At 65.3% G+C, this 18,240-nt stretch overlaps 2 protein-coding genes across 4 annotated transcripts in view; both read left to right on the top strand.

Annotated features, from left to right (window-relative positions):
- Positions 1-6,480: 6,480 nt before the first annotated feature.
- Positions 6,481-8,771, top strand: EGR3 (early growth response 3). The gene is made up of 2 exons (XM_035562803.1): positions 6,481-6,634; positions 7,732-8,771. The coding sequence occupies exons 1-2, from the start codon at positions 6,481-6,483 to the stop codon at positions 8,769-8,771; spliced, it is 1,194 nt and encodes a 397-aa protein (XP_035418696.1).
- Positions 8,772-14,675: 5,904 nt separating this feature from the next.
- BIN3 (bridging integrator 3) overlaps positions 14,676-18,240 on the top strand; it is a 40,198-nt gene continuing 36,633 nt past the window's right edge. For 2 of the 3 annotated variants that reach the window (XM_035562832.2, XM_035562831.2), the window contains exon 1: positions 14,684-14,734. Coding sequence is in view for 1 of the 3 variants with exons in the window: in XM_035562830.2 (XP_035418723.1) it covers positions 14,727-14,734 (8 nt within the window). In the remaining 2 variants the exon portion in view is untranslated. Of the gene's footprint in view, positions 14,735-18,240 lie in introns of all 3 variants that reach the window. The other variant, XM_035562830.2, reaches the window with a different exon arrangement.

The raw sequence follows: 18,240 nt of genomic DNA, 5'->3' as shown, positions 1-18,240 counted from the left end.
GCTCGGGGTGCCCTGCACCTGCCCGTCGCCACTGGGGCCTCCGGAGCGCGTCGGAGTCCCGTGGTGCCCTTTTGGGGTGATGCAAGGGGTGAGATGGGGATGGGGATGGTGGTGGTGAGGAGGTTTGGGGGTGCAGAGCCGTCGCCAGCAGCACCCGGTGGTGCTGCCGCGGGTGCCGGAGCTTCCCTGGCTTCCAGCGGCTCCCAGTGCTGCCACCTTCAGGGACCGGCCCCGGCCACCCAGCACCCATCTCCCTGGATGGGGTGCCCAGGGATGTGCTGGGTGCCCAGGGCTGCACCGGGCTGGGTTCCTCCGGCTGCCCCAGGCTTGTTTGGGGTGGGTTTCCATCTCTCTTCCACCTCGGGGACCTTCCCCCCTCTAAATTTTTTAACGTGGCTGCTGCGCAGGGTGAGGCAGGGCTGATTTTTTTCCCCCTTGCCACAGGGAAACTGAGGCAGGAAAGGGCTCGTACAGAACTCCCCCTCCTCCTGGTGCACCCCAAATACCTCTCTACCTGTTTCCCCCCACCAGAGCCCAAGCTGAGCCAGCTGGACCCCTCGGGACCAGCACAGCACTCAGCAGCGTCCCGGGGTGCCAAATCCTGCCCTCGGGGTCCCCTCGCCCGCCCCCAGAGGAGGAGGGATGAGGGAGACGTGTGCCTCATTTGCCATGCATAGTTCAGTGCAAGTGTTTCTGAATCTTTCCGGAGGAGGAGGGTGTGTAGTTTTCACAGGCAAATCAGGAAAACCGAGGCGAGCTGGGAGCCCGCGTTGTGGAAGGACGCGGACGGTGCTGGGAGGGTGTTGGTGCTGGGTCAGGAAAGCTGCCCGGCAGTTTCTCCCGGCTGGAGCTCTCCGAGCCAGACTTTGGCCTGAAATGAGGATTTCCCACACCCAACAGCAGCAGAGGAGAAAGTCTCTCCTCCTCCAGAAATTACGGCAGGGCTGAAATTACCCTGCCTCCCATCCCTGCAGGTGCTCAGCATCGCTCGCGTCCAGCTCCCGGGCTGCCCAGCGAGTGAATTGCTGCCGAAGCAGGGCCTGCCCCGGGAGCCGCGTCGGGGGCAGCTCGTGCTCGACGCCCCCGACTCGCCGCAGCCCGCCCGTGCGACCTCACCGCCTGCAAACAAAACGCTCGCAGCCCTGCGAAACGGCCGCGGCTTCATCAGATACCTCCGCGACACCCACCTCGCGGTTCGGGCGGCTGAGTTGATTTGTTCCCCTGCTCCAAGCTGCTAGAGAAGGGCTGGCGGTGTCGGCCATCCCAGCAGCCGCCTCCGCACATGGCCCCGGTACAGTCATGCCCGGGGGTAGGAGCGTGGTGGGGTGACCTTTTAGGTCCCCACCAGCCGCAGTGTTTACATCTTGGTGACCTTAGCAGCCCCAGATCTGCATCTGCAGCAAATCCAAGGGGCTGGGGAGCGAAGCTTCTGTTTTCTGTTAAAAGCCTCCGTATCCTGCCCCGAGCTCAGCATCTGAGCATCCTTTGAGGCACCGCCGCGGTGGGTCCCCGAAGCCCCCAGCCATGTGCTAAGCCCCGCGCGGAGCCTCCCTGAGCTCCTGAGAACCCCGGAAAGGCGGTGGGCAGGCGCTGGGCACCTCTTCGTGGTCCTCAGCCTCTGCTGCTCGGCTCTTCCCGGGCTCAGCTCTCAGCTCCAGCCCAGCACCGAGGTCTGGGCGCGATTTCGGTGGGAACCAGCAGCCCGCTCGCCTCACCACGAGACTCGCAAGCCGTGCTATCTTCCCTATAGCTGCCTTTATGCTGCCGTTAATTAGGTGAAAAAAACCTGCCCGGTTCCCCTTTTGAAAGCCCCGGCGGTCCCCGGAGAGAGCCGGCGCGCAGCGGGGCTCCTCGGCCCGGCCGCGGCACAGCTCGCCGCACCTGCGGGCTCCCGGCACATGAATCACCGGGGTCACAAGACCGAGAGGAGCGGGGAGAAATCACCCGTCAGGTGACGGCAGCGTGGTGGGCACCAGCCCGGCCCCCCGGGGCACCGCGGGGTTTCGGCACGCCGCGTGGTGCTCGCCCCACGGGCTGCCCCCGGCCCCGTTGGGGTCCCCGGGGTGCGCGGCACGGGGCTGCGGCTCTCTCTCGTGATGCTCCGGCACCGCGGCATCGTTCCTCCCGTTATTGCTGAAGGCAGCCGGTGCAGGGGCCGAGCCCGAGGCTCGGCCAGCTCTGCCTCCTTCGCTTTATTAACGTGACGAGCCTTTGATGGGCAGAGGTGATAGCGGTGTGGGACGCTATCTGCATCAGCTCCGGGGAAGGGACCGCAGCGTTTCGTGCGCGTGGATCCACACCGATGATTGTTCCTATTACTGGGACACCCCAATCGGGATGGGATCACCTGGCCTGAGAGGCAGGCGTGTGGGACGATCAAAATAAGTGAAAGCTTTCGGCTGCAGACTCCCTCCAAGCCCAAGCTGTAATTTAAAACCCTTCGGAGCATCCAAGGTGAGATGTTTGCGCTCCCTTTGGGTAAAGTGCTCCGCTCGGGACACTCCAACCCATTACGTCGAGCTGTAACCAAGCCAGTCCAACCCCCACGCGGCCGTTTTCATGCCAGTCGAAGGCTGCCTGGGTTTATTTTGGCTCGCGGCCGTTCCCCATCAATTGGCATCGAAGCACCACGAGGAGCTGCGCGAGTGGCCGCGCGGGATGGGGCCGTTCTCACGGGATGCCTTTCACCCCCCCCTCCTAGCCCTGCTAACCAGGCCCTGATGACTCAGGAGCTTTGAACCCGGCTTAAACCCCGCTGCGAGGCTTCGGGGCGGCGGCGATGCCCCCCCCCCCCCCCGGCTGGTTTCGGGGGGCTCCCCACACGCCGCCCGTCGGATGCAGGCGTCGTCTCCGGAGATCCGCCCGGGGTCGGTGCCTCTCGGCGCCCGTCCAAGAGCGGGGCTGGGCCGCCTGGCACCTTTCGGGGTGCTGAGCTGCTCCGTGGCGGGGCGAGGAGCTGGGCCAGTGCGTGCTTGCCCCGGCGCAGCAATTACGAGCCCAAGGCTCGCCGGTGCCTGCCAGCACGGCGCAGCCAGCGCGCTCCCCCCCCCACCCCCCCGGCTAGGAAGCCTGGAGTAAGCCGAGGTGTTTCTTGTTGATGGTGGTGGTGGCGGTGCCGCACACGCTCGGGGGCTGAGCTGCTGTTTAAGGGGGGGGGGGGGGGGGGGGGTGTTCCGGCTCTGCTTTGCCCCCACGCCCGCGGAGCAGCGGGGGCGCACCGGGGACCCCTCCGCGGCCCCCCCCTCCGAGGCTGCTGGAGCGTGGGAACGCGCCGCGGGGATGCTGGGGATGGGGACCCGGGGTGTGGGGGGGGTGTGTGGGGGGGGGATGCTCGGTTTGGGGACCCCCTTTAAAACCTCCTGGGGTGTGTGTGTGTGTGTGTTGGGGGGGGGGTGGTGGTGCAGCGGGGTGCAGGGCCCTTCCCCACCCCCCCCCCCCCAACCCCGTGCCGCCGTGGGGCCGGGGCCGCTCCGCACCTCCCCAGCGCCGCTCCGCGCCGGGGGCACCGGAACCGGCGGCCAAAGAAGGCAGCGGAGGCGGGGCCGGATCCAGACCTTGTATGGCGCTTCCCCTCGGCCGCCCGCCCGCCGCCGCCCCGTTTTCCCCCCCCCCCGGCTCCTTGTCCCCCCCACCCCCTTTCCAACCCCGCAGCCGCCGCCGCGCTCCCCCGGGCCGCGCCGGGCCGAGGGGCGGGGTGGCGGGGGGGGGGGGGGGCCGCGGGGTGAGGGCTGCGGGCGTAGGGGGGGGGAAGGGCGGGGGGGGAGTAAAGGGGGGGGGGGGTGTAAATGGAGGGGGGGTGCCCTGTGAAGGATGGGGGGGGGGGGGGGGCAGGGCGTGGGAAGCGGGATGCAAAGGGTGGGGGGGGCGCTGCAAAGGGTGGGGGGGGGTTAAAAAGGGGCGGGGGGGGTTGAAAAGGAGGGGGGGGCGCTGTAAAGGGTGGGGGGGCTGTGCAAAAGGATGGGGGGGGGCTCTCCCAAGGGATGGGGGGGCTCTGGAAAAGGTGGGGGGCTCTCCATAGTTGTGGGGGGCTCTGCAAAAGATGGGGGGGGGCTCTGAAAGGGATGGGGGGGCTCTGCAAGGGGTGGGGGGTTCTGCAAAGGGGGGGGGCTCTGCAAAGGGGTGGGGGGCTTTGCAAAGGATGGGGGGGGTTCTGTAAAGAGTGGGGGGCTGTGTGAAGGAGTGGGGGGCTTTGGAAAGGGCGAGGGGCTCTGTAAAGGGTGGGGGGCTTTACAAAGGGTGGGGGGGTCTCCAAAGGGGTAGGGAGCTCTCCATAAGGGGGGGGGGGGGCTCTACAAGTGATGCGGTGGCTTCCAACGAAAGCAGGGTCCTGCAAGAAACGGGTGTCACTGTGTTATATGGGGGGGGGGGGCTTCAACGGATTGGGGGGGGGCTCAATGGATTTGGGGCCCTTCCACTGGCATTAACTGCAGGGCCCTGTACAAAACAGAGCAAGCGTGACCCCCCCCCCCCCCCCAAGCCCTCACCCACGCCCCCCCCAGGGCTCATCCCCCCCTCACCCCTGCAGCCCCCACGCCCCCCCCCCCCCCCCCAAACCACCCCCCCCCAACCCCCAAGAGGTCGAATCCTGCCGGCACCTCCGGGCGCGAGCCCAGAGCCTCGCAGCAGGGGCAGCCTCCTGCCCTACCCACCCCCCCCCCCCGTGCCCCCCCGTGCCCCCCCCCCCCCGGCTGGGTCCCCCCTCGAGCTGCGGCTCTCCCCGCAGCTCCCACGGCCGAGCCGGCCCTGCAAGGAGTTGGGCAAGCGGAGCTCTTGCAACCCAGCGTTTTGCCGTGCACTCGCTGTATAACTCGGAGGGGTTTTTGGTTTTGTTTTTTTTTTCTTTCTTTCTTTTTTTTTTTTTGTTGTTTTCCCAGATAGCATCAGCTGGCACACTTCGCACGAAACCACCTAATTACCGACGCCTTGGAAGTGCCAAACTTTCAAAGCTGGGGGGGGGGTTGGGGGGGGGGGGGGAAAGAGAGGCGAGGTTAAAAATCGCAGGCGACCAACAAGTGTTACCTGTTTGCGAGCAGCCGGGGCGCTGCTTCCCTCCCCAGGGGACCCGGGGTGGATGGGGAGGGGGCAGCTCGGTGCTGCCCCTCGCTCCCCATCACCCCGGGGGGGGGAGCTCCGGGGACCCCCACTGCCCCCCCCCCCCTCCCCCATTCTGCCCTTCCCACCCTGTGGGGTTCCCCTGCGCGCCCCCCGGCCCGGTTCACTTTTGGGATGGGTCTGGGGGCGCTTCCCCCCCCCCCCCCCCCCGTCCCCAGCTGCTCCTCCCCCCCCCCCCCCCGCCCCCCCATTACAGCGGAGCCCCAGGCTCCGAGCATCATCGGCGGGGCGATGGGCACCGCACAGCTCCCGGGGCCGCCCGGTACCCGGGAGAAAGGTGCCCGGTGCAGGGGTCCACGGTGCACGGTGCCCGGTTCCCGGTGGAGGGTGCCCGGTTCCCGGTACACGGTGCCCGGTTCCCGGTGCGTGACGCCCGGTGCGTGATGCCTGGTGAAAGATGCCCGGTGCCCGGTGCAGGATGCCCGGTGTAGGATGCCCGGTTCCCGGTGCAAGGTGCCCGGTGCATGGTGCCCAGTGCAAGGTTCCCGGTGCCCGGTGCAGGACGCCCTGGAAAGGACGTCCGGTGCCCGGTTCCCGGTGCATGATGCCCGGTGCCCGGTTCCCCGTGCCCAGTGTACGGTGTCTGACGCCCGCTTCCCGGTGCATGGTGCCCGGTGCACGATGCCCGGTGCCCGCTGCAGGACGCCCGGTGCCCGCTGCAGGACACCCCGGTGTCCGGTTTCCGGTGCCCGGTGCGTGATGCCCGGTGCATTGTGCCCGGTGCGTGATGCCCGGTGCAGGACACCCCGATGCCCGGTTCCCGGTGCCCGGTGCAGGACGCCCGGTGCCCGGTGCCCTGTGCATGGTACCCGGTGCCCGGTGCCCGCTTCCCGCTGCCGCCAGCCCGTTCCCCGCCGCGCGCCGGCCCCGCTTCCTGCTTTCTAATGTTCCATTGTGCGGAGCTTCCATTGTGACGTCTCGGCCTCGGCGCGGCTTTGTCTGTCCATATATGGGCAGCTACGTCACGGAGCGCTCCCGCCGCCCGGATAAATGGGCTGAGGAGTCCCCGGCGGAGCAGTCGAGCAGCAGCGAGGAACCTGCGAGAGGGGCCGGGAGCGGAGCAAAGCGAGGAGCGAGCGGAGGGGTTAAAAATCCTCCCACGGCCGCAGCTGCCCACCGGATCGCCCCCTCCCCTCGAGGAAACACCGGCGGGACCCCCCCCCCCCACACCCGGGACCACCCCCCCGGCCCACGCCCCCCCCCCCCCCCTCGCCCCCCAATTTCGCAGCCTCCCCCCCCACCCCCCCCCCCCCGCCCCAAACTTTCCTCCCTTTGCATGCTCGCCCTCGCCCGGATTTGCCACTCGGATGTTGTCGCCTCCGGAGCGGAGCTCGGAGCCGCGGTGAGCCTGCCTTTTCCTCCAGTGCTATGACAGGCAAACTACTGGAGAAGCTGCCGGGGACCATGAACACTTTGCTGAACCAATTGCCTGACAATCTGTACCCGGAGGAGATCCCCAACTCTTTGAACATCTTCTCCGGCAGCAGCGACTCGGTGGCTCACTACAACCAGATGGCTGCAGGTAAAGGGGGAAGGCAGGCGGGGAGGCGGTGGGGCGAGGAGGAGGAGGAGGAGGGAGGAGGAGGAGGAGGAGGAGGAGGACGCCGTGTGCGGGCTGGCATGGAGCCTCGGAGGGAAGGGGAAGCGCCGGGGCTGGGGAGCGGCCCCCCCAACCCCCCCCCCCCCCGCGCCCACCCACCCCTTTCCTCGCCCCGGCTCCGCGCGATCGCTGCCTCCCCTGCCGCAGGGCTCCGCGCAGCGCTGCCGCCGAGCCGCCGCCGCAGGTACGGGGACAGCGGCCGGGCTCCGGCTCCGGGGGGAGGATGGAGGGGGGGGGGGGGGGGAACGCGGCCGGCAGGACCCCCCCTCCCGGCAGCTGGAGCCCACTCCCCGGCCCCGCTGGCGGAGCGGGACCCCCCCCCGCGGACACGCGTGGCCGTGCCGTGGGGTCCCCCCCGGAGCGCCTTGGGGGCGAGGTGGGGGCGCCGGGGGGGGCCCGCAAGGTGAGAGGCAGCGAGGGGGGGGAGCCCCCCCCCCCCCCCGGATCACCCCGCTGCCTCCGGGCGCCGGGGCCGTGCCGAGCCGAGCCGGGCTGAAAGTCGCTCGCGTTCCTCCTTGCGCGGGGCCAAGTTGGTAACGGCGTCGGTGCCCCCCCCCCCCCCCCCCCCCCCCCCCCCCCCCCCCCCCCCCCCCCCATCGCGGGGGGTGCTCCGCGGAGTGCCCGGCGCTGTCGGCGGGGAGGATGCCCGGGGCTGCCGGGGTGGGAGCCTACCTGTAGCCGCAGGTACCTCCCCTCCTTCCCCCGTCCCCCCCCCAGCGCCGGGGGGGCGGCCCCGGCAGCCCGGAGCCGCGGCGGGGGGGGGGGGGGGCGGCGGGGGGCGGCCGCCCGGCTCCGTTCCCCGGGACCCTCCGCAGCGAGCGCCGCAGCGCACGGAGAGCCGAGCCGCCGCCGCGCCGGTTGCCCTGGAGAGGGGGGGGAAGAGCGAGGAAGAAGAGGGTGGGGGGCGACCCGCAGAGCTGGGGGGGCTTAGGGGGGCTCGGCTCGCCGCATCCCCGCTCCCCAGCACCGCTGCGGCCCGCCCGGCTCACCGTGCCCCGCTTCTCTCCCCCGCTCTGCAGATAATGTTATGGACATTGGCTTAGCGAACGAAAAAGCCAGCCAGGAATTGTCCTATTCGGGGACTTTTCAGCCCGCCCCGGGCAACAAGACTGTGACCTACCTGGGGAAATTCGCCTTCGACTCGCCCTCCAACTGGTGCCAGGACAACATCATCAGCCTGATGAGCGCCGGCATCCTGGGGGTGCCGCCGTCCTCGGGCGCGCTCACCAGCACGCAGAGCTCGGCGGGCAGCATGGGGCCGCCGCAGGGCGACGTGGACCAGATGTACCCCGCGCTGCCGCCCTACTCCTCCTGCAGTGACCTCTACCCGGAGCCCGTCTCCTTCCACGACCCCCAGAGCAACCCCGGCCTCACCTACTCCCCCCAGGATTACCAGGCGGCCAAGCCCGCCTTGGACAGCAACCTCTTCCCCATGATCCCAGACTATAACCTCTACCACCACCCCAACGACATGGGCACCATCACGGAGCACAAACCCTTCCAGAGCTTGGACCCCATCCGCGTCAACCCGCCCCCCATCACCCCGCTGGAGACCATCAAGGCCTTCAAGGACAAGCAGATCCACCCGGGCTTCGGGGGGCTGCCGCAGCCGCCGCTCACCCTCAAACCCATCCGGCCCCGCAAGTACCCCAACCGGCCCAGCAAGACGCCGCTCCACGAGCGGCCCCACGCCTGCCCCGCCGAGGGCTGCGACCGCCGCTTCTCCCGCTCCGACGAGCTCACCCGCCACCTCCGCATCCACACGGGCCACAAGCCCTTCCAGTGCCGCATCTGCATGCGGAGCTTCAGCCGCAGCGACCACCTCACCACCCACATCCGCACCCACACCGGCGAGAAGCCCTTCGCCTGCGAGTTCTGCGGCCGCAAGTTTGCCCGCTCCGACGAGCGCAAGCGGCACGCCAAGATCCACCTCAAGCAGAAGGAGAAGAAGGCCGAGAAGGGCTCGGCCGGGCCGCCCCCCGCCGCGCCCCCCACCGCCGCCGCCGCCACCACCTCGCCCCCCGTCGCCCTCGCCCCCGCCGTCACCACGTGCGCCTGAGGCACGGCGCGGTGACACCCTTTGCACTGGTGCCGGATGGATCAGGGCTTCGCCGGCGTCCCGGTTGCCCCCGTGCCCCCGTCCCCGCCATCGGGATGCTTGCCCGGACCCCCGTGGGCCGGATCCGACGGATCCTGCACCCAGGCTGCCCGGGGTCCTGCTCCGGATCCGACCCCACCACCCGGCTCCGAGCCTCTCGGGAGCACGGTGGCCGCGCTCCCGGCGCCCGCACCCGCTCAGCCCCGAGCCCCGCAGCCGGGCTGCCCTCGGGGGTCGGCACCGCACGGATCCCACCCGCTGGGAGCCAGCCCAGCAGGGCCCGGCGAGCGGCGCCACGGCACCCTTGGGTGCCCGGGCAGCCAGCCCCGGCGGGGTCCTGCCCCACGCGTGCTTTTCCCACCCGAGCCCCCGGCTCGGCGGCGGAGGTAAGCGGGCTGCAGCGGCGGGGGGCGAGCTCCCGGGCGCTGGGCGGCTGCTGCTGGGCTGGCGAGAAGGTGCTGGGGGCGGCACGGAGCTGTCCCGGCAGCAGCTTGTTCCTTTTCTGTTCTTTTCCTTTTTTTTTTTTTTTTTTTCTTTTTCTCTCCAGCAGAAGGGAAATTCTTTACAGAAATGCAGAAAAAAAAAAAAAAACAAACCAGTATTTTGCTGAATACTTTTTATAATGTGAGATATTTTTATTTTATTTTATTTGGTCACTTTAAAACAAACCAACTACGGAGGAGAAGAATCAATTAGTCCTCTATTTTATTTTTTTTTCCTTTCTCCTTCTGGTATGTGCATGTCATTGCATGACTGCTCTGATTTTTTTCTTCTTTTGTTTTAATAAAACTGTGCTCAGACATTTAAGCTAAACTAAGCAAAAATAATAATGACTTAAAAAATCTTTGTTGCCAAAAGGTCGTGCTATCCAGGTTTGATGTCTGCATGTGAAAAAAAAAAAATTAAAAACCTACAAAAAATAAAGAGAAGAGAAAGAATGCAGTCTAATTTATGTGAACTGAAAGGAACAAAAAACACAATCAGGTTTAACCACACAAACCTAAGGGAATGATATTTTTTGAAAGACTTTTGTATAAAGTTGAGTACTTAGAGAAAAAAAAAAATCATACCAGATGTAATATATTTTGTGGATGTTTTTATTTCTTGGATTTATAGTACCTTATACTAAGGTTAAAAAAAATTATGCTTGATATTGTGAAAAGGTGATAATTTTCACACACATTTCATTTGCTCATTTGTCATGTTGTAATGCAAATATGATAGTTAATGCATACAGCATTTTTAAGGGAAAAATCAGAAATATTGAACTGATGTATTGTTGTACCATTTGCACTGTGAGCAAATGCTAATGCAGTAAATATATTGTGTTTGCTGACAATCAAATTCTGTAGTAAATATCTTTATTTTACCTTGCTTAAAAATATCTATATTGGTTTGGAGGAAAAAAAAAAAGTCTCTAATATGTAAGGAGAATGTTAAAATGGCTTGCTTGAAATGTGTAGGATGGTAGGCGTTGTGCCTCTTTACAGATGACTTTGAAATCTGTTTGTACATTTTCTAGTGCTGTATTTTATTATTTTTTTTTTGGTATGGTTTTTAAAAATAACCCAACCTTTTCTCAGTCCCCTCTCCTTCAGTTCTGTTCGCAGGACAGCCCGGTGGCAGCAGCAGCGGCGCTTCGGACCCCGACGGCGACCGGCTCCGTCCCCGCGCCCCCTCCCCAGCTGCTCGGGGACATCCGAGCCCCCAGACCCACGCCACCGCCGCCTCCTCCTCCTCCTCCTCTTCCTCCTCGACCCATCTCCTCCGGCTCCATCCCCGCGTGGTTTTTCCACCCGTGGGCCGCCCTCGGTCCCCGCAGCGGGCGCTCGCCGTCGGCTTTGACCCCGGCACCATTTTGCAGCCGGATTTAGGGATCGGTTGCGTCCGCTGGATAAGGGCTGGGGAAAAGAGGATCTGGGGGGGGTTCAGCCCTTAATGCCCCCCGCCGCCTCTCGCCGGCCAAACTGCTGCAGGTACGGAGCGGAGAGGGACTTTTCTTCGTGCTGCGAGCTGGCTGGGTCACCCCTGTTAAAAATAACCCGTGGATTTTGGATACGGCGCCTGTAGGGGCAAGAGGGAAAAGTGGGAGACGCAGCGGGACGAGGCGGGGTGCTGGGTGCCCCCCCCGGGGCGCTGGCAGCACCGTGGTCATCCTCGGTGGTCCCCACGTGTGGTGGGACGCGGGGATATGGAAAACGCCGCCCGATTTCCCTTCTTTGGCCTTGATTTGCATCTGCAGACGGGCCCCGGAGGAGCTGCTCCCGCCAGGCCGGGGCGGCTCTTCCAGTCACTGCCGTTTTCAGAGCCTTTAATTTCGGGGAGACACCCGGGGCTGGGCCTTGGGGTGGCTCCTGGTGACTCAGGGGAGACCTGGCCGGGCCTTCCCGATGGGGAAGGGACCTCGGGGCCAGCGGGGAACCGGCTTCGGGGCCCCTGGGCGCTCTGTGGGGCCGGATCCTGCGTCCCCAGGGGGTCATTTCCAGCGTGGTTCGGCTCTGGGTGACCGCAGAGAGGTGTGAGCACGGGGACATCAGGCCGGGGCCGAGAGGGGGCACCCTTGGGTGCCAGCACCGTGGTGGCCCCCAGCCTTTGTGGTGTTGCTTTTGGAGCTTTTCGGTGCGGAAAAAGGGCCGGGCCTGCGCTCCCAGCCCCGACCCCAACGGGATGTCGTGGTCCCGGCGGCCGGGGAGCGCGGCCCCATCGCTGCCCCGCAAGTGTCCTCCCCCCGGCGGGACCCGTCAAGGTGAGGAGCACCCTTGGGTGGCGAAACGTGTGGCGTGCGTGCAGCACCTTGCACGAAAATGTTGGTTGCTACGGAAACACGGCACTTTCCATCCCCGTTCTGGGCTATCTGTGTTCTGGGGAGGAGGGAAGGGCTTGCCAGTCACGTCGACACAAGTTGCTGCCTTCTTCCCCTGCTCCGCCGCGGCCCCGGCCTCCCGAGGAGGCCACCGACACCTCGCTGCTCTCCGCCGAGGGTCTTCGGGGCTCTGCAAGGCGCCGCCGAAACTCAGGAGCCCTCCGCGGGACGGGAATTGCTTCTTGAGGAGGAGCACCAGGAGCCGAGGCCCCTTCCCCGAGGCTGGAGGACGCATGTCCAGGAGTGTTTGGAGCTCTCGATGCCACAGGTGGCGGTGGGATCGCTCTCGGGTCTTCTCGGCCTCCAGCCCGGCCTCTCCTGCTGCCTTGACGGCAGAACCGCCGAGGCAAATCTTCTTGAGAAGGTGCTCGGGTCGTTTCCGGATCTCCTGCCCCTCTCGGTGCCGTGTGGATCTGTCCTCCCTTCTCTTCCCGGCCCTTTCCAGCCTCCACGTTGAGAAATAAGGACGGGGAAGGAGTCGCCTCCCTGAAACGTGCCCAGAGCGACCACACCAAGAGCAGGGAGTTAATCGAAGGTGGCGAAGGGAACGCGCTCCCCAAAACCTCTGCCAGGGCACCCCGCTCCCCGACACGTGCGGGGAGCCACGGGGCGCTTGTCCCAGCCTCTGCCCTTCGTGTCGCCTCCCTGCCAGCACCCCGAACCTAATTGCTCCCACGCCACGCCGCGCACACCTCTCCCGGGGGCTCTTCCCCACCCTTCGTCCCCAAATCCTTCCAAAACCCCCCTTTTCTTTGGTCATCCCCCCTGAGGACGATCCCGGCTCGGGGTCCCCACCTTGGTGGGCACAATCCCTGCCCGGGTCTCACCTCCCTCGCTCCCTTTGCGCTAATCCCGTGTCCTCACCGGTGTTGGTAACACCTTCCCAGTTTAGCAGCATCAGCTGCGGCTGTAATTACCGCGCTGTTTACCTGCTGCTAATCGATAAAAGCCACCCTTGGCGCCGGGCCCTGCCCGGTGGCCCCGTGCCGGGGCACGTGCCGGCACCAGCCCGGTGGCACCGACACCGTTTGGGGTTTCGCCTCCGTCCCCGGCTGGCCATGGGGACCGAGGGACTGGGGACGCGGTGGTTGGCAGCGCTGAGGGTTTTGCCATACCCTACAAAAACCCCATTGCTTCCCCGTCGCCCCCGTCCCTGCCTCCAGCCCCCACTTTTGCTGCTTTTCTCCCCAAAACCTGCTTCAGCCGTCCCTCCCGCTCCTCGTTTTTTTTCCCCCTTTCTGCCTGCTCCCAGCCTCTCCGCAGGCCCACAAGCCCCGAGCAGCCTTCCTCCCTGCCTCCTCCTCCTCCTCCTCCTCGCCCAGGACGTCCCCCCAGCCCTGCGCCCCTGCCCCGTTCACCCCAGCACCCTTGGGTGCCCCCAGCACCTCGGCTTTTTATGGCCCAACACCCGGCCACGCACACGTCACTCTGCACGGGGCTGTTTGCCATTTTAAATGTTGGTTTGGGTTGTGTCTTTTATTTTTTATTTTTTGTTTTTATTTTTATTTTTTATTCTAACACAGGCTGGGGGGAGGCAGAGCCGAGCTGATTTCCCCATCCCGCCTCCCCCCCAGCCCCCACCCCAGAACCTGTTGCAAGTTATTTTCCTGAATTTCCCGTGTTTTGTATTGAAACCGAGGATATTTTTTTTTCATTTTTTTTTTTTCAGTTTCCTTTCTGAAAATAACTCCCAAACTATAATTTCCTCCCACTTGCTTTTTCCCCTCCTTATTTTGATGTGCGGAGTCGCTGGCTTGGCAGAGCGGAGCCTTTCCTTCTGGGGGGGGGGGGGGGGGGGGGGTGGCTGGGGACCGGGGGCCGCATCCTGCACCCGCTGGGGCGGTGGCACCAGGAGGGGGACGTCCCCAGCCCCCAGGGGACGGTGACCCCCAGGGGACGGTGACCCCCGGGGGATGGTGACCCTGAGCATCTTTACACCCGGCTCAGCCCCTAGCCTGGTTTTGGGGGGGGCTGGGAGCAGCTGGGGGGGCTTCGTGGGATTTTCCCCAGGAAGCTTTTCGCTCCCCCTTTTGGGACCCCGTTGGGATGGGATTTAGGAGGCCATCGGTACGGGATTTGGGAGCCCGACGGGATAGGTTTTGGGAGCCCAACATGGTGGGATTTGGAAGCCCACCAGGATGGGATGTGGGAGCCCATCAGGACAGGATTTAGGAGCCCACCAGGACAGGATTTGGGAGCCCATTGGGAGAGGATTTAGGAGGTTATTGGTACAGGATTTAGGAGCCCAACAGAAGGGTTTTGGGAGCCCACCAGGACACAATTTAGGACCTCATTGGGACAGGATTTAGGAATTCATCAGAACGGGATTTGGGAGCCCATCAGGACGGGATATGGGATCCCTAGGGGACAGGATTTGGGAGCCCATTCAGACGGGATTTGGGGACCCATTAGTGTGGGATTTGGGAGCCCACCAGGATGACACTGGGGAGCCCACCAGGACCGGTTTCGGGGCCCATCAGGATGGGATTTGGGATCCCACCAGGACAAGATTCAGGAGCCCAACGGGGCGGGATTTGGAAGCCCGTTGGGATGGGATTCGGGGTCCCACCAGGACGTCGTTTAGGATCCCACTGGGATGGGATTTGGGGGTCCCACCATGAGGGGATTTGGGATCCCACTGGGATGGGATTTGGGGGTCCCACCATGAGGGGATTTGGGATCCCACTGGGATGGGATTCGGGGTCCCACCAGGCCAGGATTCGGGATCCCACTGGGATGGGATTTGGGACCCCCACCAGCCCACCACGGCAGCCCCTCTCTACCCCCCCCTCCCCCAGCCCCCCCCCGAGCAACACCATGCCGTCACCCTGCCCGTGACGTCACCCTGCCCGTGACGTCACCCTCCCCGTGACATCACCTCCCCGTGACGTCACTCCGCGGGCTCCCCCCCACCCCCCCCACCAGCCAGCCCGGCACGGCAAGAGTTAACTCCTCCCCCCTCCCCTCCCCTCCCCTCCCCGGAGCCGCGTCGTCACGGCGGGGCCGGAAGGGGCGGGGCCGAGCGGCAGCGACTTCCGGGAGCGGCGGGGACCATGAGCTGGTGAGCGGGGGGGGGGGTCTGGGGGTCCCGGGGGGGTCCCGGGGGGTTCCGAGGGGTCCGGGGGGTCCGGGGGGGTCCCGGGGGCTCCGTTCTGGGCCCAGCCGGGCCCCACGGCCTGAGCTGGGGGTGTGGAGGGGGACTGGGGGGGGGTTACTGGGGGGGCGTGATAGCGGGGGGGGGGCTTTGAGGGGGGTTTGGGGGGACCTGGGGGGGGGGCTGGGGGTGTGTGTGAGAATGGGGGGGGGAAGGTTTGGGGGGGGGCTGGCTTGTGGTAATGTATGGGGGGGGTGTTGACCTGTGATAATGTATGGACTAGGGGGGGGCACGGGGTATGGGGGGGGCTGGTCTGTGGTAATGTATGGGGGGGGGCAGGGTTTGGGGGGGGCAGGGTATGGGGGGGGCTGGTGTATAATAATGTGTGGGGGGGGTGCTGACCTGTGATAATGTATGGACTGGGGGGGGGGCACGGGGTATGGGGGGGGCTGGTCTGTGGTAATGTATGGGGGGGGGCAGGGTTTGGGGGGGGCAGGGTATGGGGGGGGCTGGTGTATAATAATGTATGGGGGGGGTGCTGACCTGTGATAATGTATGGACTGGGGGGGGGGGCACGGGGTATGGGGGGGGCTGGTCTGTGGTAATGTATGGGGGGGGGCAGGGTTTGGGGGGGGGCTGGTGTATAATAATGTGTGGGGGGGGTGCTGACCTGTGATAATGTATGGACTTGGGGGGAGCACGGGGTATGGGGGGGGCTGGTCTATGGTAATGTATGGGGGGGGGCAGGGTTTGGGGGGGCAGGGTTTGGGGGGGGGGCTGGTGTATAATAATGTATGGGGGGGGTGCTGACCTGTGATAATGTATGGACTGGGGGGGGGGCACGGGGTATGGGGGGGGCTGGTCTGTGGTAATGTATGGGGGGGGGCAGGGTATGGGGGGGGGCTGGTGTATAATAGTGTATGGGGGGGGTGCTGGCCCATAATAATGTATGGACTGGGGGGGGTGACAGGGTATGGGGGGGGGGGCTGGTCTGTAATAACGTGTGAGTGGGGGGTGCTGTCCCGTAATATTGTATGGACTGGGGGGAGATACAGGGTATGGGGGGGGGGCAGGTCTGTAATAATGGATGGATGGGGGGGGGGGGGACAGGGTATGGGGGGGGGTCTGCTCTATAATAATGTGGGGGGGGGGTGCTGACCTGTGATATTGTATGGACTGGGGGGGACAGGGTATGGGGGGGGCAGGTGTGTAATATTGTATGGGGGGGCTGGTGTAAAATAACGTGTGAGGGAGGGGTGCTGACCCGTAAAATTGTATGGACTGGGGGGGGTGACGGGGTTTGGGGGGGCTGGTCTGTAATAATGTGTGAGTGGGGGGTGCTGACCCGTAATGACGTATGGACGGGGGGGGCTGACACGTGTGGGCAGGGGGGGCAGGCCTCCGGCCGTATGGACCAGGTGTGCGGGTCCGCAGCCTGGGTGCGGGTGGTGCGGGCACGGAACTGGCACCGGGCGGGGCGTGCGGGGTGGGTGACGTGCGGGGTGGGTAACGTGCAGGGTGGGTAACGTGCGGGGTGGGTAACCTGTGGGGTGGGTAATGTGCGGGGTGGGTAACCTGTGGGGTAACTGACGTGCGGGGTGGGTAACGTGCGGGGTGGGTAACGTGCGGGGTGGGTAACGTGCGGGGTGGGTAACGTGCGGGGTGGGTAACCTGTGGGGTAACTGACGTGCGGGGTGGGTAACGTGCGGGGTGGGTAACGTGCGGGGTGGGTAACGTGCGGGGGTGGGTAACGTGCGGGGTGGGTAACCTGTGGGGTAACTGACGTGCGGGGTGGGTAACGTGCGGGGTGGGTAACGTGCGGGGTGGGTAACGTGCGGGGTGGGTAACCTGTGGGGTAACTGACGTGCGGGGTGGGTAATGTGCGGGGTGGGTAATGTGCGGGGTGGGTAACCTGTGGGGTAACTGACGTGCGGGGTGGGTAACGTGCGGGGTGGGTAACGTGCGGGGTGGGTAATGTGCGGGGTAACTGACGTGCGGGGTAACTGACGTGCGGGGTAACTGACGTGCGGGGTAACTGACGTGCGGGGTAACTGACGTGCGGGGTGGGTAACGTGCGGGGTAACTGACGTGCGGGGTAACTGACGTGCGGGGTGGGTGACGTGCGGGGTGGGTGACGTGCGGGGTAACTGACGTGCGGGGGTAGCTGACGTGCGGGGTGGGTAACCTGTGGGGTAGCTGACGTGCGGGGTGGGTAACCTGTGGGGTAACTGACGTGCGGGGTGGGTAACGTGCGGGGTGGGTAACGTGCAGGGTAACTGATGTGCGGGGTGGGTGACGTGCGGGGTAACACACGGGCTCTGTGTGAGTGCAGCCTCGGGGCTGTGCCGCCGGCCGGGCGCCCCATACGGACCGAGGCCTCCGGCTGCCTGGGACGGGCAGCGAAACCCCCTTAAAGCAGTTTCTTAAAAACCGAACAGAGCCCCGAACCCCGCGAGTTCCCACCCGCGGAAGGTCCGCGCGGACACCACGGCCGCGTTCCCGCTGCCTCCTGCCTTCCCGTCGCCTGTTTGGAGCGAGTCGCGGCGGAAATGAGCCCCGAGCGCGGCGGCGGCGGCCCCGAGAGGAAAGGACGGGGGCCACGGTGGGGAAAAAATGAGAGATTTTTTGGGCTGGGAGCAGGAGAAGCCATGGATCTAGAGATACACCTCAGCCACACAGCCGCGCCCGGGCGGGTACCTATTAAAACGCGTCCTTTTGGTTAAAAACCCCAAAAAACCCCTAAAAAACCCCTAAAAACCCTCGCGCCGTACAAGGGCCGTGGTTTATTGACGCGGGGTTGATTAACGCAGCTCTCCCCAGGGGCTGCCCTCGGCCCGGGCTGCCCCTGCCGCCCCTGCCCCTCTCCATCGCTCCTGGAGGTGCCCCGGGGGGGCTCCCGGTGCTTGGGGGGGGGGCTCCATGGTGCCGGGGGGGCGGGCTCCCGGTGTTTGGGGGGGGGGCGGTTCCCGGTGCCTCCTCTCCCCGTCGCGCTCTCCCGAGCCTCACCGAGCAACGGGGCTTCGGCACACGCCGCACGTGCCTTTTGCTGCAAGATCGGGGTTTTTTGGTTTGTTTTTTCTTTTCCTTTTCATCTTTAGCCGGGGAGGAAGAAAAGGTCATCGCGAGGAGGAGGAGGAGGAGGAGGAGGAAGGGGGGGGGGCCGTTACGCGCCCGCCATCAGGCTCCTCTTTCTTCTCCCCCACGCCAGCCCTCGAGCGTCTCGCGGCTCCGCCGGCGGCGAGGGGCTCGGAGGACACCATCGGGGGCACAACCGGCCTCAAGGCCCCGCCGGGCCCTAATTCGTGCCGCCCCCGCTCCCCCCCCCCCGATGAATCGAGCTATTCACGGGGACTGGGGAGCCCGGCGGGACGGGCTTGTGCCCCGTGTCAGAGCAAAAAGCGCCCGCCGTGGGTGCCGGCGCGCCCCGCCGGGAGGCCGAGCGTTACTCCTCCTCCGCTGAGCTTTATTCCTCC

This window comes from Cygnus atratus, chromosome 27 (genome assembly GCF_013377495.2).
Source record: "Cygnus atratus isolate AKBS03 ecotype Queensland, Australia chromosome 27, CAtr_DNAZoo_HiC_assembly, whole genome shotgun sequence".
In the NCBI taxonomy this organism is placed as follows: Eukaryota; Metazoa; Chordata; class Aves; order Anseriformes; family Anatidae; genus Cygnus; species Cygnus atratus.
The sequence above is the reverse complement of the archived record's forward strand: the minus strand, read 5'-3'. Positions and strand labels throughout refer to the sequence as shown.

Coding starts and splice junctions, on each gene's coding strand:
- EGR3 (XM_035562803.1), top strand. CDS start 6,481: ATGACAGGCAAACTACTGGAGAAGCTGCCGGGGACCATGAACACTTTG. Junction 6,635..7,731: donor CTACAACCAGATGGCTGCAG/GTAAAGGGGGAA, acceptor CCCGCTCTGCAG/ATAATGTTATGGACATTGGC.